General features: G+C 39.4%; 3 protein-coding genes across 3 annotated transcripts in view; all 3 read left to right on the forward strand.

Annotated features, from left to right (window-relative positions):
* foxp1a (forkhead box P1a) overlaps positions 1 to 8,770 on the forward strand; it is a 29,262-nt gene extending 20,492 nt beyond the window's left edge. The window contains exons 8-17 of the mRNA XM_030768220.1: positions 2,447 to 2,551; positions 4,061 to 4,148; positions 4,408 to 4,491; positions 4,593 to 4,806; positions 5,280 to 5,356; positions 5,632 to 5,733; positions 5,877 to 5,998; positions 6,371 to 6,437; positions 6,720 to 6,883; positions 7,341 to 8,770. Of these exons, the coding sequence (XP_030624080.1) occupies positions 2,447 to 2,551; positions 4,061 to 4,148; positions 4,408 to 4,491; positions 4,593 to 4,806; positions 5,280 to 5,356; positions 5,632 to 5,733; positions 5,877 to 5,998; positions 6,371 to 6,437; positions 6,720 to 6,883; positions 7,341 to 7,509 (1,192 nt within the window). The 3' untranslated portion in view covers positions 7,510 to 8,770. The remainder of the gene's footprint in view (positions 1 to 2,446; positions 2,552 to 4,060; positions 4,149 to 4,407; positions 4,492 to 4,592; positions 4,807 to 5,279; positions 5,357 to 5,631; positions 5,734 to 5,876; positions 5,999 to 6,370; positions 6,438 to 6,719; positions 6,884 to 7,340) is intronic.
* Positions 8,771 to 10,427: 1,657 nt separating this feature from the next.
* On the forward strand, positions 10,428 to 12,773 carry LOC115806957 (myoD family inhibitor domain-containing protein 2-like). Its single transcript, XM_030767815.1, has 2 exons — positions 10,428 to 10,626; positions 12,514 to 12,773. Exons 1-2 carry the CDS (start codon positions 10,428 to 10,430, stop codon positions 12,771 to 12,773), a joined length of 459 nt encoding a protein of 152 aa, XP_030623675.1.
* Positions 12,774 to 14,317: 1,544 nt separating this feature from the next.
* Positions 14,318 to 17,477, forward strand: LOC115806958 (2-epi-5-epi-valiolone synthase-like). Its single transcript, XM_030767816.1, has 5 exons — positions 14,318 to 14,472; positions 15,184 to 15,817; positions 16,168 to 16,407; positions 16,768 to 17,020; positions 17,377 to 17,477. The coding sequence occupies exons 1-5, from the start codon at positions 14,318 to 14,320 to the stop codon at positions 17,475 to 17,477; spliced, it is 1,383 nt and encodes a 460-aa protein (XP_030623676.1).
* The last annotated feature ends 3,079 nt before the right edge of the window (positions 17,478 to 20,556 follow it).

Consider the following 20,556-nt stretch of genomic DNA (forward strand, 5'->3'; position numbering starts at 1 on the left):
TTTATGTGTTTGACACTATTTTAAAAGTTACTAAATTTAAAAAAATGAAAATTAAAATTAAATTATTTCTTAAGTGTGAGGTGCTTTGCAACAAAACCGTTTTTAAGTTATTAACAGTTTATACCATTTCAGTATTTAGAAATTGAATTATTCAAAATTGTTTTACTGAGTTCACATAAATATTTCAAAATGTCCTTTTTCAGTGTGGTTTTATACTTTTATTTACTTTTAGCCTTGACAACTCAACATTAATATAAGATGTAAACTTGGCTGAATCTTTATCATATCACAATTCAAATCGTAATCACTGTATGTGTAAACACTGTTGCGATGTGATTTTTTTTTTCTTAACCATATAATGCAGCCTTAGCTCAGATGAAAAATTTACCCTGAATAGAATGTTTTGTTGCCTCTTCTTGTTGGAAAGCTGTCAATCCCTGATAGAGAGTAGAGGGTGAGCTTGTGGGCTCCTCGGTTCTGAGGTTGCAAACAGTTGTTATTTTGTTTGAGAGAGACGTTGCTGACTCAGAATCTACATAAACATAAATATGCCCAGGAGGCGAAATGAGCGAGAGAAACAGCCACACCTGGCTTCCCCTCCGAGGAAACACATCCAAACCTGTTTTGCAGTGTCTTCTGAAGAAACTTGTTTGTCATAAAGCATTAATGGGGCATCTTTTCACACACTGTATGTGAATTATGAGCCTCATTCCCTAAGCTTCTACGCTGAGGACTTTGTGTACAGATTCTATCCGTGGTGGACCTTCTGTCCCTCTCTTTCTCTCTCTCTCTCTCTCTCTCTCTCTCTCTCTCTCACTCTCACTCTCTCTGTAGCTTAATAACACTTTCTTGGCATTGTTGTCAGGTTGCTTGTGAAGTGGCTATGAAATGTCATATGACAAGATTGAAAGACTGGTTTTTCATGATTTGAAAACCATAGTTAAAGTAAAACTGCAAAGGTTACAGTGCTGTGAAGTGAGACTGTTTTATGACATGTTCCTATCAAGGGGATTTGTACTATTCCCTGTTTAGGGCTTGGTTGTTGTTCTTTATTGGGTTGTGTGGGTGTGGGTGTGTGTGTGCGTGTGTGTGTTTGTGTGCTTGTGCGCGCACACACAGGCCTGCGCATGTGTGATGTTTGTGTACTGGGCCTCTTTTGTCTGTGCAGCTGTGGTGTGTGTGATATTAGTTGAGGCTGAGTATGTGGTCAGTTCCATGTGTCTGGTAAACTTGACTCCGACACGGAGGCGCCTGCAACTCAAACCTTTAAGTGCATCCACTGGCGCAGAGGGGTGTACAAATCTTCACCGTCATTTTCAGGATGAGGGAGATACTCCTCAGATATTGTTCTTTATTACTCTCTCTCCCTCACACACATACACACACACACACACACAGTCTATGTTTCTCTTTGACTTAGTGTTTCTCTCTCTCTCTCTCTCTCTCTCTCTCTCTCTGTCACTCACACGCACACACACACACACACAAACAAAGAGAGAGTGTGCGCGTAATTAATGAAATTGCAATTTGTTCTTTGTCTTTGTTAACCCAGGTGATAGATGCTGGATATCGGTCCACCTTTGTCTTTTTGTATCAGAAATGTTTCTCCCATATGGAATAAAGTGCAGTGGTTTAAGCAGATTTTCTGAAATCATTTAGAGATTTAGAGCATAAACAAGTCTATGGGCTGCTTTATTTAGCCCTGTATTCTGTATGAAAAACAGACATTTTAGTGGAGTTTACAAGCAGTGATGTTAGACATAGTTTGTGGCTCAAACGCTGGTCTTCTCTCTCTCTCTCTCTCTCTCTCTCTCTCTCTCTCTCGCTCTCCCTTTCCTGTGGATTGTGTGTGTGTGTGTGTGTGTGTGTGTGTGTGTGTGTGTGTGTCCTGATGTGTTTTTCGGTTGAGGTTAGCTGGTCATAGGACACATCATCTGTATACAACACAAACCAGACCACTACTCAAGAGACACACTTATCCAGCTTCCATTCAACACATACACACACATACATACTTACAACACATACATACCAGAACACATCTACACATATATACACACATAGACACACATAAACTTTACAGTTGCATGGTTTACTCTGGCAGCAGCGTAAACACCACTGTTGTTTTATCTGATGGCAGTGAAAAGAAGGCAACCAGATAGACTCCAAGATTAGGCAAAAATAGACTGTGTCTTGAATCTAGTGTAGATTCTACAAAAATTCCAGCAAGTGGAATTTTTGTAGAATCCATCCAGTGGTTTGCACCCTCTTCTTTAACACTCTGTATGAGGTTCTCTCTCTCTCCCTCTCTCTCTCTCTCTTTCATTCTTTCTTTTTGCCATAGGTCGAATCATTCAGAAAGCTCTGTCAATTTCCTCAGAATGCCCTGAGACTGCTGTGCTGCATTGAGTAACACTCATTACTGTTTTTTTTTTTTTCTCTCCAGTACTCAGGACGGTCATTCGCAGTCCTCCCATCCTCTCTATGCACATGGTGTGTGTAAGTGGCCTGGCTGTGAAGCTGTCTTTGGAGATTTCCAGTCATTTCTCAAGTGAGTGATAATGTAATAGTAATCATTCACATCCAAACGGTTATTAAATCACTCCTGTTTGACCTCCTCTCACTTCAGGGATTAGAGTCTACTGAGATGGTGTAGTAATCTCACCCTCTTTAACATGGTTAAACCTTCTTTTTTTTCACTCCCGTCTCTCTCTACTTCCTCCCCTCCTCTTTCATAGTGTTTTCTTATACACTTGCTCTGAGTCACTTACTTTTTCTCCCCACTTCCTCACTCAGCTGTCTTTGTCTTTGTGCGCTCTTTATCTCTCTCTCTCTCTCTCTCTCTGTCTCTCTCTCTCTCACCGTCTCTCTCTCTCTCCCTCCCTCCCTTTCCCTCCCTCACTCCATCCCTCCCTCCCCTGTGGATATGTGTTTCTGTTGGCCTCCTCAAGGTTTACCTCATTCCTCTGATAAACACAGTACCCATGGTGATCCTGTCCGCCCCTCCCAAAACAAACAACAGGAGGATGTTTATGTGTGTGCATGCAGACGTTTCGGTTACCCCCTCCCCATCCCCCTCCCATGACCCTGACCCCGGGCTGCACACCCCGCCCTCTCTATTGCCACAACAGAACTCTTTGTTCCTCTGTCCGTCTGTAGCTGAAGCCTGAAAAACTGTTTTGAAACCCATAAAACTTATTACTTTAACTCTATTAAATCCCATCTGTCTGAAAGTAGGACTGATTCTGAGTGTAGATATGTAGTTACTTTTAATCTGTATACTAAAAATATGCTTTTACTGTAGATTGTATGAAAAATATCTAAAAGTAAACCCCATGTATCTTGATACAAGCTGTTCAGGATCAAAATAGGCCAGTGTTAAATCCTGTTTCTCAATTTGAAAAAATATAATGAGTGAAGCAGTAGATCAGTGTGTTTTGTGTCGAGTTCTGTTATCTGTTGTTTTATGTGAACTTTTTCATGTTTAAATTTGTAATTTAATATAACAGTTATCTTTACACAAAGAGCACTCAAAGCTGTTTTCTTTATGCTTCCATTCTGATTAGAGTATGACCAAAAATCTTGTCTGAGTAACATTACAAAAACAGCCCTCCTCAAGTTATATCATTTTCACACAGAAATTGTGTTGTCGCCAAGTTTAATTTTAATCTAAGATGCACTATTTATTTATTTTGCTGAATCAGAAAGGCAAAGTTAAATTAGTTTTATAGATTGACCTTGAGATCACAGTTGGTTGGTGAACTATACATAACACAGGACATTTTGTATATTTCTTTTAACTACAGTGACCCCTAGTGTTCAAACTGAGCAAAACATTCTAGCTATGCCCATTTCTATATCCTGTCCATTTCCATAATATTCACTATTAAAAAGACATTAAGCAAAAAAGGGATCATTGCCTAATTCTTAATTTTATTTGTATTTGTATAAGCGTCAACATGAAATCTAAAGTTTCTGTGTGTTTGTGATAATTGTTCTCAGACACAATGGCAGAAACTGTCATTTCTTGCTCTTAGACCCACTGTGCTTTATTTAACAGACATTTGAACACTGAGCATGCACTGGATGACAAGAGCACAGCGCAATGTAGAGTTCAGATGCAGGTTGTTCAGCAGCTGGAATTGCAGGTACGTGGATTTTCTCTTTATGTCATATTTTATATATGTATATGATATTTCAGTTGGAGTTCAGGAACACTCCAGAACACGTAAAGAGTAATGGTGAACTTTTGCATGTATTTGTTCAGTAACGGGCGCTGAGAGAAAGCTCATTTTTCTGTGACACGCAGCTTTCGTCAGGAGTGCGTTCCCGTCCGAGCATTTTGCTGTAGCGTGTCATGTTTCATGCTGTGGAATGTTTGTTTTTCTTATTTTTTCTATGACGCAGCTCGCAAAAGACAAAGAGCGTCTCCAAGCCATGATGGCTCACCTGCACGTGAAATCGACCGAGCCCAAACCGCCACTTCAGCCGGTGATTAACAGAGAAGCACGACCACACTTCCATACACACCTTTTAATGCTTCCTATCCCCACACCTCACTGAAGTACTGACATTTTCTCTGACTTCTCCAGGTCAACCTGGTGTCCAACCTCACCCTTGCCAAGGCAGCCATTCCCAAGACTCTGACCTCCATGAGTCTATCCCAGAGTGCCACAGCCCCCTCAACCCCCATCACCCCTCTCCCACAATCCCCCTCTGTCATCATCCCAAACAGTCTGCACAGTGGAGGAGGCGGACCTGTCCGCAAACGCTACTTAGACAAGTACAATGTGTCCATGGACCAAGGTGAGGATCCAGGGTCACTGACTCTGTGACACTGACACTGTGTGTGGATGGGTGACTTGTTTGCGTTATCTCCGGGGAAAAAAAAAAAGACTTTTATCAAATTCTTTCTCATGAGCTAATACATAGAGTGAAATGCACGCAGTGTTTTAGCTCATGTTTTTCATTGTGATTTATAGGTTGAAAAAGGAGTCTTAGGTTCACATGTCATAATTATTGTTCATTTTTGGTTGTTGTTAGAGGTTGCATATTTTCTCTGTTAAACTCAGTTACGCAAAGATGAGCACAAACTACCATCAGTGACAGTGTAACATTGACATGATTACTTTTAGAGAGCATATGTTTGGAGGAGCTATTTAGCTCGTCTCACTTTGTGCAAAATCTACGGAAATGTGCTGTTAATAATAAATAGTGATAAATAATAAAGCCCCGTGCTGTTGCTGGCCTGATGACATTACTGTGCCTGTACCTGACAGACATTGTGCAAAACAAGGAGTTTTATCTGAGTGCTGAGGTCAGGCCTCCGTTCACATATGCAGCTCTAATAAGGCAGGTAAGGAACCATGTGTCACACAGCACCACCTCCACATCTCACATTATCCCACATGTTTGCATGTTTCCATGTGCCTGTCTGATCTCTGTGTTTTACTGTGCTAATGTCTGTGTGTCTGTTGAATACGGTCTGGGGTGATACTATACACTCAGTCACTGTAAGGGCACACACACAATCACAACTGTGATCTGTTATCAGCCGTAGTGATGACAAATCTGCTGAGTGTAAGGGGTTTAGTACAAACTTGTAATAATTGCGTGTTCTTCACACTACAGGCAATATTTGAGTCACCAGAAAAGCAGCTAACACTAAACGAGATCTACAACTGGTTCACTCGAACATTTGCATATTTCAGACGAAATGCAGCCACATGGAAGGTAATTCATATTTGGTAAAACATATTTTCCATGGTTTTTCTACATTCTTGAAATGATGTCCAGACCACTAGAACACAGAGAACATATCTTTGAAATGTGAAAGATGATGTGACTGTGGCTGTGTTTGTGTGTGTCTCATTCAGAATGCAGTTCGCCATAATCTCAGTCTGCATAAGTGCTTTGTGAGAGTAGAGAATGTGAAGGGGGCCGTCTGGACTGTGGATGAGCTTGAGTTTCAGAAGAGAAGGCCACAGAAGATCACAGGGTATAGTTTCTACCATATCTCCTCTCTAAGGACTTACTCTTCTACACACTAGACATTTTGATACACACACAAATGTTTCTACAGTATTTTCTTGTTATATTTGACATATTTATCAACAAAAAATTGTTAAAAATTTCATGTATCACGTCGGAACTCAAAGGCAGCAACACGCACACACATTCTGTTGAACATTAGCATGAGTTTCTGAGTACATGAGTTGAGTCTGCAATGAGGGGTGTAGAGTTCACACATTTAACCATTTCTCCAGGAAATGCATGTCTGTGCTAATCAGCTCTGAGTGTTTTTCCTTTGGAGAATATTGGACAATGCTCCCTGTGTCTCTGACCGTGATGCTCTGTGTCTGTTGAGTAGGACTCCGTCTCTGGTGAAGAGCATCCAGTCCAGTTTGGGACACAGCCCAGCTATATCAGCACTACAGGTGGGGGTGAGGGGATGGACAGCCCACTGTTATGTGTCATCAGGGGCATATCAGAAAATGTTTATTTGCCCTGTTTCTTTTGTTATTCATTCTCTACACATCATACTGAAACCATTAGCTGAGTTTTTGATTTTTTAATTTGGATTTTTTTTTTCTGCCAGTTGTTCGTACATTTTCTATTGAAGCATTGAAGTTTAACTAATTTCTGTGGAGGACCCTGTGTGTGTGTGTGTGTGTGTGTGTTGGAAATGACTGCTAATCAACCCTCGTCTGTTTGTTTAGGCAGCAATGATGGACAGTACTCTGCCATTGTATGGCTCTGCCTCTGTGGGCGGTTCCAGTCTGAGGAGTCTGGCCAGTGTGATGCAGGAGGAGCAGCATCCTCAGGACCATGATGATAGCTTACACAGTGACTCCAGTCTGGACTTCTCCCCAAACACTGCTCAGTGAGTGCCTCACACCCTCATACCCATGCTCTAATCCACAAACAGCCCATGGTTACCATAGCCATAGATTAATCAGTTGCCATGGACATTCTCTGCTTGGTTGCCATAGAGATCCTCCAAATCAGTAACCATGAACAGCTTGCAGTGTAAACCTTCTAATCAGTAGCCACAGAGTGCTCTTAGTCAGTTGCCATGATGTTGCTGAAAAACTGGGCTGTGAAAAATGAGCCAGCTAATGATCAAACATTTGTGTCATTGGTTTATAAACTTGGAGTAATAACCCTTATAATACCTTACATAATATTGTATTATATAATTCAGTGTTGTTAAAATTTTTTAATTTTTTCATTTGTATCAGGATGTTTTGTAACACTTTTCTGCACAGTTTGTGAAAATGATTCATGAAAAAGATTTTTAGCGCGATTGTGATTGTTGCTGTGTTTGGGCACCTCTCCAGACTGAGAGAGGAACAGCTGGAAGGGGAGGATTGTGAGAATTCCGTGTCTCCAAGAATGATGGAGGAGCCCAGCTCAGATCTAGACCAGGACACCGAATACCATGGCAACAGCAACATTGACCATGCTACTCTTGATGTCCAGCCTGCTTGTCCGCCCACATTTTCCTGAGAGCCAAGAAGCTTCATTCCACAGCTGGATATCTAAGCCCTCATTGACAGCTAGACAATGTACTGACAGACTGGTAGAGCCCATTTCTATGGAGTTCAATAGAAACATATTCCACTTGGGAACAACTCTGTTATTTATTTATAATATTGCTGTAACGGTGATTGTTTGTATACCATGGATGGACCTCATTGGTACTAAAAGGGCTTCAGTGTGTGTGGGTAATGACATAGTGACCATGTGCCCACAGATAGAGAGCATAAGGCAATGTCAGAAGCTCATATGGGGCCAGCAAACGTACAGTAAAGCACATAAGTCCATTTATGTCTCCCATGTCCTAGATGGTTCAGCCCTGAGTTTGTCACCACTGCCTCAAATACTGTATATTTGATCACCATTGTTGGTCAGATGTGGTCCTCTGTGTTGGACTACTTAGAAGTGGTTATCAAAACTTGTGAATGTTTTATTGTACCTTTTACCTCTGTTTTTCAAGGTAGAACCAAACCAAAGGGAAACATTTGTAACCAGCACTTGATGAATGTTTGTATTTCTTAAATTTAGATTGTTTCTTCATTTCATGTTTTGTTTTTACATGTAAAATTATCACTGAATTTCTGTTGTGTTAACAGCACCTCCCTCACAAAATATCAAAACTAATTTGTTCTTCAATGTCTAAAATAATTAACCAGCAGAACTCAATCAAACTTTTTTCTTGTATTTGTATAAAGCAACACTTTGTCTAGTTTTGGTAGGTCATTCTTTCTTTATTGATGAAATTATTAAATACATTTACCAAAGACTGCAAAACAAAAAAATTACTATCATGTATTACCTTTTTTTGCATAGTCCCTTTCAGTATCTCCAGCATGTAATGATTTGATGGAGTGAAATATTGTCACTCCAGTGAAAATAAATGAGAAAATGACATGAAGGGATTTAACTGTTGTGAACGGTTAATGCCAAATACATACCTCCAAGTGATCTGATGGAGGAATAATAAGGGGATTGGGGAAAAAAAATCACAGCAGAGACCGATTAAGATGAGAAAAAGAGAGGACACTAAATATGGCCTGAATGCTCATATATGTACCATTTCCTGAGACTAGAGGGATATATGATTTCTGATTTAATTGATGTTCTTTCATTGTCGAAACTGTTAACCAACACTTGACTTTAATGGAGGATCTGTGGGCCCATAACTTTTTACACAAATACACTTGTTTGTATGAATGGGCGATGTTGTGCTTTATAAATAAATTCTACATTTAAAAAAATATTACAGTGCATTAGTCCTTTCTACTCATGCTGCCATTCACCAGTCTCTACCAGCACTGTCCGTTTCTGAGAGAGTGATGGTAAAGTTGTGCATTTGTAAATACGACGTAAATCATCTTCCAGATATCCACATACGTTGTTACCTGGCCCGACCACTTTTCATTCCTTGGTCTCCACAGTCATGTCTCTGTGGCATATGTAATGTTTTAACAATTGCTAAGCTCCCGGATCACTATCTCCAAAGGAAGGATGGATAGGACCGCATCAGTTTGGAACATGTGCTACTGATACCGCAAGACATGTTCTCACGTGCTCTCTTTGACCGAGTCCGTGTCAACCCTAGGACCTAACGCACTAGTGTAATTTGTAATTCTGTCATACACAGGTATAAAATTAATAATACTTACGATGCCTAACTATGATCACATGCCAAATAATAAATGATATATGGTTAAAAATTAGAAATAGGTATAGTCTCTCGTCAGCTAAGATCACAGGACAAATTTAATGTGCATGTACGAATGACGGTGCGAAGCGACTCAAATGTGAAATAAATATCACAACGGGAGGCTGCTCTGCATAATTTACATGGTAAGAATGAAACGTCTTCTCTGTCTATCGTTTTTACTTTGCTCTAATACATTCCTCAGTAGTGCATTACGTGTAGCCGTGAGCACACTAATTAGAGTGTAGTACAATGAACAAGTCTTGAGCGCTCAAACGCAGCGCAGTCAGAGACTGGGGTGAATGTGTTGTGCCGGGACGAAGGGCAGACTCAAACACATCTTCTCTCCTAAATAAGGTAACGCCTTTCAACAGCACTGTTATAGTACTGAATGTCAGATTTACTTGTTACTTGTTGATTATTTGCTGGGTAAAGCTCCGTCAAATTATTTGTAAATGTGTTTGCACACCTATGGTGCTTACTGAATGCACAAAATAGTTTGGTAATCAAGAACGTTCAGAGACTGGTTAGTCTACTGCAAATACTAGGCCTAGCCTACCCACAGCTTAGAACTGGTAGGATGAATAATCACATCATTTTTGGATTTCACAGTTATTAGGTGAAAGTACGTTATCTAAATATGTGTCCCTTTGCCATATGATTGTCTAATTGTAAAGGAGCATCAGACCACATGTTCGCAATTTTTCTGCTATGTAACAAAACGCGATAGAGATCACCAAATTATAGGCTATAATAATCATTAAAAATAATTTATCAACCACTACATTTATTATTTTCTATGGTATTGTGCTTTACATGATGGCAGCAAAAGAATATTGTGATTAACACTCAAATGCACTGTGTTCCAGCATTTTGCCAAGTCCATTGTCGTAACCTTAAAACCTGTCCTCTTAAGACCTTCCTACGGGATCTCGCTTTTCGGTTTTACGTATCAAAATTAATAATTTAATAATTAATTCCTGAAATTACATGCTACTTTACATATCATTGCCAGCCCGTTGACAAAACATCTGGCAACAACGAGAACAAATCAACCATTTTATAGAGCACTTTAAGATGTCACGCTCTTTCATCTTTGTAGCTCTTTTAAAATATTGTTGTCTTTTGTATGTTCTTTCTTAAAATATTGTTAAACCTGGTAGCCTGTCTGTAAAAAGTTTTTTTTTAAACCGAGATCATTATGAGTGAAGTCGTGGTTAGCGGGGTTCGGAGACTGAGTACCATCTCTGAACACGATCCAAACGATGTGGACTCCCGGTCTGAGGTCTCTCTGGGGGGCAGTGAGTGGGCTGGATCCAGGACGTCTCTGTGTTCGAAGGAGAAAACTTTGAGCAGCAGCGGATTCACTTCCTTCGAATCCCATCAGCCTGACGCTGGAGGTGCAGTCACTTACACTGTCTTGGTAGTTGAATTTGTTCTTACTCTACTCAGTTCTACAAAGGAAATGCAGTCATGACGATGTGATCACTGCTGCTAAACGGTCATATTTTTAGACACTTGTGTAAGTTATCACATTCCTTGAAGGTTTTTAAGACTGCAGAACAAGCCTCCAGTTGAGGGGCTGAAACACCAATATAACGCATTCTGTTTCACATCAGGTCTTAAACAATTATAGGGCTGTGTTAAAACATTCATGAGACGAAATGGTTTGAGTGCTATTTTATGGGTGCCTTTTACCTTTGCCAGCAGCACTGAAAAGGTTTGTGAATGAGACTGATGCATTGTGTGGGGTCTATGAGAAAACTGGAAAACATGGCATATTCTTCATATTTCATCACATCTCTAAATGTGTAACCTTTTTGACAGTTTCTGGATTTTGCTCTTCATAAACAGTTACAGATTGAACTACAGGTGCTTCTACCACAGCGTATGTTGTTATTATTACCAACCTCCCTTTTTTTGATATCAGACCTATATACACCTCATTTTCTCTCTTGGACTATACACCTGACACAAAGATCCATCATGATTGGAAGTTTTCATTCAGGTGTAGATTGAGTGGTGCATTTATCCTTTGAGCTAATCTTTTGAAGCTCCCACACTCTGACTGATCTCAGGCTTATTTTAGCCTGTTTTCACAGCACGAGGATAAACAGCCCTTATGCTGAGATAATGTCCTGTTGATGCTCTGTCTTCTCCCTTGGCAGTGTACCTACCACAGCAGCACACCCCTCTCCTTTCGATTCCTGCACTCTCACAATGCGGCTAAGTGGTGAAATATGATTATGAATCCACTGATGCTTCCTATCTGTAAATCCCCTGTATTATAGCAACCCACTTATGTCTTTTAAAGAAGACTGTGAACTGTTTAGTGCAAAACTAACAGTTTTAATGAGGAACTAGCTGTAATAGCTTTGAGGTGAGGCAGGGACTTTGCTGGCATTGAGTGAACATCCTGGGATCCCAATCATAATACTTGTTCCACTTTCTTCCCTCGATGAGGGTTGATTGATACCCTTTTACTGTGAAATTTTAATGGTGCACAATTAGGCTTATGGATAGCTGTCCTTTTTTTGGCTGCCTGTGAAAGAGAGTGGTAATTAGTTGAATTATACATGCGGGAGGATGGGTGGAGATGACAATCAAACAACAGCGACTGTTAATCATTTTGGAGATGGTTGCACACAGCGAGATGCAGATGCTCCTTACAGACAGACTTGATAGAGTGATCCATTTTGTCTGATTGCTTAGGAACTGTCTGAAAATACTCTGTCATTTTCAGATAATAACTTGTGTAAAAGACCATCTCCTACCTGAACAAAGCTTTGGAAAGAATGACATTGATCCATTTTAATTGATAATAAACAAGTTGTTGAACAATTTGTAGTAATATGGTCATGAAATAAGACAGCTTGCATCTACATATGATCTTCAATGCACTACTCAAGTTAATATGCAAATATGACATTATTAGGGACACCATTAAAAGTGTGATCAGATTCATTCACCTATAGAACAGATTCATTCACCTATAGATCAGATTCATCACCCATTGAACAGATTTATTCACTTATAGATTAGATTCAGCACCATCGTGATCAGATTCATTCAGCTATAGAACAGATAAATTCACTTACAGATTGGATTCAGCACTGTCACAATCAGCTCACTGTCATCCTCATCACCGTACTTTCAGATGTTCCAGATACATTTACATGCGTCCATTTAACTAATGCTCTTATTCAAAACAGCAAGAAAACACAGTCTGTACTTTCACCACTCCACTGTGTCTCTCAGTTTACTTTTCTCTTCTTTCTTTATCACAGAGGACTGTGCCACAATCTTGCTGGCCTGTCTCTTCTGCCGTTTCTATGACATCGTAGTCACGTTGCCAGGCGCATGCGGACGGGCAGTGACACGATGTTTCCCGTCCTGTAAGTACTTTGACGCCTCCAGTGACCAGAATCAAGGGAAGGATTACTGTGACTGCAGTGTGAATCTGGATTGTAACCTCCTTAATGTGTGCCAGGAAACCAGTGAATTTCTAGAACTTGCAATGGAGATTTCTGAGGTGTGCTACCGCTGACCGGTCTAAGGTTTGGTCGTTGGGAGAGGCTTGTGAACGTGCATGACTCTGAAGAGGAACATGAATGAGAGTTCCTGTGCTTGGACCTTTATTGACTGGCACACTTATGTCACTAAAGTGTCAATGACAGGAGATATGGGCTGAGTGTGAAGAATTGTCTGTCCCAGTGGGAGGAGACTCGGTGATGTCACGGCAACCTCAAAGTGCGCTGCATGTTTCCTTTATTAGCTAAGCAGTTACGTACATGAGATTCCTATTCTGATTTGTCATTTTCTGTTTCTAAACAAATGAAACTCTGAGGGCAGGGTTTGTGTTTAGTTGGCATTAGTATTCAGTGTTCATACCTCTCATATGTCTCTCATTCATCCATAGTTCACAACTGTTCATACCATGTCTAATGCGATTACACGATGGCTTTCATTTCTCTAATGCAGCTCTGAAATGATTTCAGATGTTATTAGGAACATATTTGCCTGATGATATGACATGTATATGAATGCCCCACTCCATAAGAATCTTTCCAGGTTATGACATCAATCAAACATGACGCTGGAAATCTGATTTCAGTAAGTGCTCCCATTGGGATGCGATGAAAGTATGATTTATACTGACAAGCATGCACTACAAAGCCATTTATCACACATAATACATTATTATTACAGTGTGTGAAATGTGGTATGATGTATGTAATGTAAATATGCATGTAAATCTTCATAACACAGATAATGCTGAAAGTCTGACAGCTCTCATTGATTTATCGGAGTCAATTTTCATTTATCTCTGATTTTTTTTTTTTATACTTTTAACAAGAAATTACTCTTTATAAATAATTCTGCTGCATGGCTGTGAACTTGGATGTATTGGAGTTGAAAAGAATATATTCGTGTTAGGGAATATACATGTCAGTTCATGAATATTGAAACATATGATTCATCTAAGTCCATCTGCTATATTCCATTCCTTCATGCTTCATAACCACAAGCATGCCCATGTCCTTAAACAAGTAATAAAGAGGCATATATTCTTCGTATGGTACCGTTGTGAATCTCTGAGGTCCTCATAAAACATTTGCCTTGTGTCTCTGTCTGAGAGGACTTCTCTGCTCATTTTGGTTGTTATTTTTTTCTATTCAGTGTCTGAAAACAAGTCATAATCTTTATTCATTATAAAGGGACATATTTACAGAAGTATTGAGGGGAGGAAGCAATCTTATAGTGCCCTCTAGTGGTAGATGTAATACAGACAACTCCTCCCAGTAGGAGCAGTTATCACCAGTCTTACTTTTTCTTAAGCGTGTTTATTAATTCAGTCTCTTACAAATCTATGGGTTACACTTATAGCAAATATACACACACACACCCTCCATATATGCATACCTTATTCCATACTATTATGCATGTCTCATATTTGACCCCATCAGCTGGTCTATTTATAGTTTTCCAGCACTGCTTCACTGTGCTGGGGTGACTGCATGTTTGCTATATGTGTGGTGTCACAGTGCTGGTTTGTATATTCACAATGAACTAGACCAGTTTACTACTAACATGTCACACCAGGACAATATAGAGAAGACCACCTGTAACAAAGTTAATCCTGTTAAAGACTGTAAAGAATTCAGGTTATTACAGATTAATGGAACATGGACCAAGCAGCCCAGGGACTGTACAAATGAAGAGGGTAAGCAGTCAGAGGCAAAGATGTGAGTATTATAACAAACTGAATTACGTTTACAGTTTGAACAACAGCTCACTGTAAAGGTAATAACAAAAATAATTTGTGTTGTTGGCTCATAACTTGTACACAGTTTGCTTATCTATCTATCTATCTATCTATCTATCTATCTATCTATCTATCTATCTATCTATATGGGTGTGTGTACATACATACGTACATACATAAAAGAAATGACAAGAACATGTTAACACGAATGTGAAATACATCTCTGAGTAGTTTTAATGACAGGTGATTATTTATTTCAATACATGCTATGTGGAACTAAACAGCTTTGGGACGTGTGTCAAAACTTTCCCGTAGTTATGTCATTGAGAGATCGGAGGGATCAGAGAGCTGCTGAAATAGTTTTTCTAAATTAAGATCTGACCTTTCAGCTCTGAAGCACCGGCGATGTTTACAGTGTGAGGGATCACTGTGTGCCACTGTTTTTTTTTCATTTAGTGTATTTGCTTTTTCAGATTACTATCATAATAATACTCTTCTGCTTCTGAACTAAGGATTCACAAATCTGAGAAACTACTAAAGGAGAGTTTCAAGATTCAATGTTTCACAAGTTTGGCTTTTCATCATTCTATAAAATGATTTTGTAAAAAAGGCAAAGGCTGCAGTGTTTAGTTTATATATTGTTAAATCCTCTCTATGTATTTCATTTAACTGTTTTGTCCTCTCTCCTCAGCTATGAGGCGATAACAGAACAGGGTTATGTCTGGACAGTGGTCAGCCCCATCACATTCACCTATAAAGTGATTCAGTGCAAGAACCTTCTTGATCCTGGGAATGACACCATGTTGTATGGCCACATAAGCAACCCAGATGAACTCAGAGTCCTTCAGAATAGTCCCAAACAGATTAAACGTTTTATTGTTATCGACGACACTGTCAACAAACTATACGGCACAGAGGTTGTTGCGTATCTCCAGGCCCGAAATGTAGTATATAAAATCCTCCCTCTTCCCACCACGGAAGAGAACAAATCCATGGTTCTTGTGACCACCATCCTGGAAGAGCTCCATAAATTTGGGATTGACAGACGAACTGAGCCGATCATTGCTATTGGTGGAGGAGTTTGCTTGGATATTGTGGGACTGGCAGCGTCACTGTATCGCAGGCGAACGCCATACATCCGGGTTCCAACCACCCTTCTATCTTATGTAGATGCCAGTGTGGGCGCAAAGACTGGTGTCAACTTTGCCAACTGCAAGAACAAACTTGGCACCTACATCCCCCCAGTTGCAACCTTCTTAGATAGGTCTTTTATACCGACCGTTCCCCGTCGACACATTTCAAACGGGATGGCAGAGATACTGAAGGTACACACAGCATGGTTGTGAGTGGAGCAACTAGTCAGTTTCTTATTTCAACAGATTACCATTTAGAATGTCAGTTCATTGAATGACAAGTTTGGTATGGCCCAAATTCAGTCAAGCTGTCAACAGTGAACATATGTAGCATTTCACAACTTTCATCACTAAAAAAATGGTGGCAGTAGTGTTTTTCACCCCAGAAAATAATCACACCAAGAAGCAATTTTTGGCACCTTTGCTTTGCAGAGGTAATTAAATTCCGAGTGGTGGTTTTTGACTGAGTTTCAGGCATTAATACCAGGTTTGGATTGTAGAGGATAGATAGGCTTTGTTTGACCAATCTGTCTTTCTTTCAGATGGCGCTAATGAAACACAGGCAGTTGTTTGAGCTGCTGGAGTCAGAGGGTTCAAACCTGCTGGACTCCAGGGTTCAGTCCTTGGATGGGACCAAGGGGACTGATGACAGTGATGCTGCCACCGAAGTCACCAAGATTGCCATAGAGACCATGATTGAAGAGCTTGCACCAAACCTATGGGAAGATGACTTGGACAGACTGGTAGACTTTGGACACCTTATCAGCCCAGAACTAGAAATGGTGAACTGATACATGAGTGAATATTTTATCCTGGGAAAGAGAGTACATTCTGACAGACAGAGGCCAGGTCTTCTGTAAAGCTGCTTTGTCACAACATCTGTTCTAAAATGTCCTACATGAATAAAATTCAAATGAATGTTTGTAAAAGAATCCGTTTTTATGCGCTGGGGAGCAGAACAGCAAAGGCTAACAGCTTAACTGTCATTGGAATGCTGTGTTTTACATGTGTAATGACACACGTGCGGCCTGAAATTTTTATGATCAAGTTGCTTACATGTTGCAGTAAAAACCAAACCCTTTGTAACTGACTTTTTGGGAGTTTCTCTCGGTTTGAACATGCTCGTCTGTCCCTTGCTGCAGAGGGTGCTTCCTGCTTTGCTACATGGGGAGGCTGTGAATATTGACATGTCCTTCATGGTGTTTGTGGCTCGGGAACGAGGGATGCTGACAGAGGAGGAGAAGCTGAGGATCATCCGCTGTATGGAGAGACTTGAACTGCCAGTGTGGCATCCAGAATGCACAATGGCCCTAATACACAAATCTCTGAATGAACGTCTCAGGCACTCTGGTGGCCTGGTTCGCATGCCCCTGCCAACGGGACTGGGAACTGCAGGTACTGACGTAGCGTATGATTTTTAAGTTTGGGCAGCAAAAAAGCAGTATCATGGATGACAGTATCATGAATATATCTTGACCACATGTATTGTTGTACACAATTAAAAGAAATCATGTCAGGATATAAAGGAAACTATGCTCTGGCTGTCTTTTTTTATTGATCAGACAACTTAAATGGAGAAGATGAATACGTGACATGGGCATGCAGTTTCAATTACTTTAGTAGCAGTATAGTCATTAGTCCAGTGTTTTAATTTAAAGTTAAACCCTCTGGGGACCTATGTAGCCTTTTTTAACATGATGCACTACTCGTGCTGTGTCTAATGTGGGATCTCTCTCTTTTCCTCTGGACAGAAATCTTCAACGACACCACTGACGACACCCTGAGACGTGCATTTGAGAACTGGTGTAATGAATTCAGGGCTTATAAGAGTCTAGATACTTCCATGGAGTGACTGGAGTGCATGACTACTGCACTGGAAAATATTATATAGATATAGAAGTTTATGATGTCCCATTTATGAAACCATGTGTATGTGCCTTCACTGTTAATTTTTATTTTTAGTTTTATTACTTTTATGCAACTTAAGACAATTCTGTGACCAGTGTTGATTTAAAATACTCTGCATTTTGAAATGTCAAAATAAAACACACAGAGAAAGAGACAGGTGTGAAAATCATACATGTATTTTAATGTCTGTAACACTTTCCCCCCAATCTGTTCCAATGAATACACACTGAAAATCAATGTGTTTGTCAACTGACGAATAAAATGTTCCATTGGTCACTCAGTGAAAACCATGCCCTCTCCACTGGTGACCAATCATTCATTGCTGTGTAGCTTCTAAGCAGAGGCAGTATATAAGAACCATTCTGGCTTGACTGATAGGAAGTTCAGCCAGAAAAGCAGACCAGCCTAGAGTGTACAGAATGCCACTGTACTGAGGAATGACATGCTTACTTGATGGGTGACTTCAGCAAAAAATCACAGTAAAATTCATATGTCATGATCACATTGTAAAACCAGATAATACATATCAAGTATAGTAATGCTTATTTATAATGCAGAAAACCCACAAAAATAAAGACACAAAGGCAGTCCCAAAGACTACTGCCCTCATGTTGAAGGCCTTATCAAATTTGGGAAATCATATTATTCTCAAACATTTCCATTCCTCTCATTCAAGGCCGCCAGGTGATGATCCTGTGTGAGTGGTATATTTGCAGTGTGGTCTGAACAGACATATGAAATAAGGATTGTTAGCTGAAGTTCCCCTGTAAGCCAAAGAGTGAATAAACATCTTTCCCAAAGCTATATCGAGTTCACAGAGCATCCTTGGACAGGAAATGCATGAGCATTGCACTTCCTTCACCTGTTACCTGATTGCCACTGACACTTAAATTATTGCTTGAAAATAATCAATTTACAAACCAGTTTCAATATCAAACCACAAGAGGATATACTGTACATTTCATTGCATATTCAGACTTCACTTTGCATTTGGCAACACGTTTTGACAGTCACACTGTTTTACATTCACAGAAAAAGGGGTTTTAAACACAGTAGCAAACAGTCAATTACTTCATTTTAAAAGGCAGTGCTTAAAATAGTCTCTGGCTGGTTTGGGGGGATCCTTTGACCAGTCTCTGAATTTGAAGACATCAGAGGAATTTCAGATTTAAGGGAATCATTTCCTTTAGCCTAAATCAGGTATTGCCTCAATATTTAAACATTTACTTCACAATATAGACTACTGTCTTAAGCGCTTACTGGAAGTCAACTTGTTAAAAAAAAACAGAATTAGTCTTTAATGACCACAGATACATTTCTTAAACCAAGAGGCTACTTGGCCCTTTTAAATTATTATAGTTTTGTGGTCTATTTTAGGGTGAAGGAAACAGAAAAGGTATTCCTTGCTCTGGTCTGTCTCTTAAGGGCCCTGAAACAGGCCATTTGTCTCATACAAAACTGAGGAAAGAGAGAAAAGACTATGGCACATGAAATGTTTAAAATGTAAGGCACTACATTCTGATCTGTGCTTAGATTCTTTAAACTATAGTTACTATTACATCTGCTTGGCACCTGTCTCCTTTATCCCCAGAGGCAGATCACAGAACTATGATTCTAATTTGCATAGTTCCATAAAACAGTAATTGCAATAATAACTACATATTACATTTAGTGGCACAAAATAGGTGGTTATCAAAGGCATATTTTTCAGTACACCTGTGTACTTTGCTACAGTTGTACATTGTTAAGCAACAGGTATATACAGTAACAGTACAGCTTATAATTACATATTTCACTACAGTCACACAATATGGTTTTGCTCTTAAAACCTCTAAACAATATTGTTAGCATATATATATATATATAAAACATGTTTTTTTTTCCTTTTTTCAGCACGTTGACTTCTTTTCAGTGTTTTAGACTATGAAAATCCAACATCAGTCTCCTTATGCTCCTGATCAAAATATTTCCACAATAAAACAAAACACAAAATCCTGAATATTAATATAAAGGAGAAAAAAAAGGAGTAAAGCAAAACATGAGAATTTTAAAATAGAGCATTAAATAATTTAAACATTAAGAGAAGCTAAATACAAAACAGCTTTTTTTAAAGAGAGAAAAATATATTCATTCTGCTTGGGGCTGACCTGAACTGAGTAAACAATTCCTGTAAAGTGTTTCTGAATAGTGACTTTTTGCAGTTATTTGTTCTGAACTGGAATCTAATCAATAAAAGTAGGATTTACAAACGTGACAGAGGATGCAATTGCCCTGTAAATGAGGGATCACTGTTTCAGCCATGACAATCTCCCACATAACATCCATTACAATAGTGTATGTGCTAACATAGGCCTATACTGTAGACACTGGACACAGCCAAACCACTTACTGCTTAGACAGTCTTTCTGCACAGCTGACACATCTGTCTCTTTACCAACACGCCTGTTCATATAGTTAAAAGTGTCACTGTCCCTGCTGCCACAACAGTCCAAAGCCATTTCTGCAACATTTCCCACTTACTTTATCATGATTTTCACTGAATGTTAATAGAGCCATGATTCATTATGTCACTGGGACAGCATCAATGTCAAACTATTTAACTATACATTAATGAATCTCTCAGAGGTCTTGCCAATGAACAACAATAAGTTCCTTTTGTTACAAACAAAGTAATAAAATATTATTTGAAAAGAGATGACTGGAGACTCGTTCTGAACCCTACCCATAATCGAATACATTTACACCATGCTTAATTACCGTGTTTCATTCACTATGTCAAATCATCACAATGCTGATTAAGTCAAAATCCAAAATGACCTCCTTAAAGTTATTGAAATCATTACCTAAAATGATACTGACCTTGATTCAGTATGATAGTTTACGTAGCCAAATCACACTTGACAGCACACATAACTTAAAGCAAGACTGCTAATCATGTGTTGGCATGAAGACTTAAAAAAAAACTGTAGATATAAAAAAAATAATAATAATTACACTTGAAGAAATGGGCAGTGCTTTTCAAG

This window comes from Chanos chanos, chromosome 3, assembly GCF_902362185.1.
Source record: "Chanos chanos chromosome 3, fChaCha1.1, whole genome shotgun sequence".
Lineage (NCBI taxonomy): Eukaryota > Metazoa > Chordata > Actinopteri > Gonorynchiformes > Chanidae > Chanos > Chanos chanos.

Excerpts from the sequence above, each read along its gene's own strand:
- LOC115806958 (XM_030767816.1), top strand. The coding sequence starts at position 14,318 with ATGTCACACCAGGACAATATAGAGAAGACCACCTGTAACAAAGTTAAT. Across the intron at positions 14,473-15,183 it reads AAGCAGTCAGAGGCAAAGAT|CTATGAGGCGATAACAGAAC; the intron begins GTGAGTATTATA and ends CTCTCTCCTCAG. Across the intron at positions 15,818-16,167 it reads GGATGGCAGAGATACTGAAG|ATGGCGCTAATGAAACACAG; the intron begins GTACACACAGCA and ends TCTTTCTTTCAG.
- LOC115806957 (XM_030767815.1), top strand. The coding sequence starts at position 10,428 with ATGAGTGAAGTCGTGGTTAGCGGGGTTCGGAGACTGAGTACCATCTCT. Across the intron at positions 10,627-12,513 it reads CCATCAGCCTGACGCTGGAG|AGGACTGTGCCACAATCTTG; the intron begins GTGCAGTCACTT and ends TCTTTATCACAG.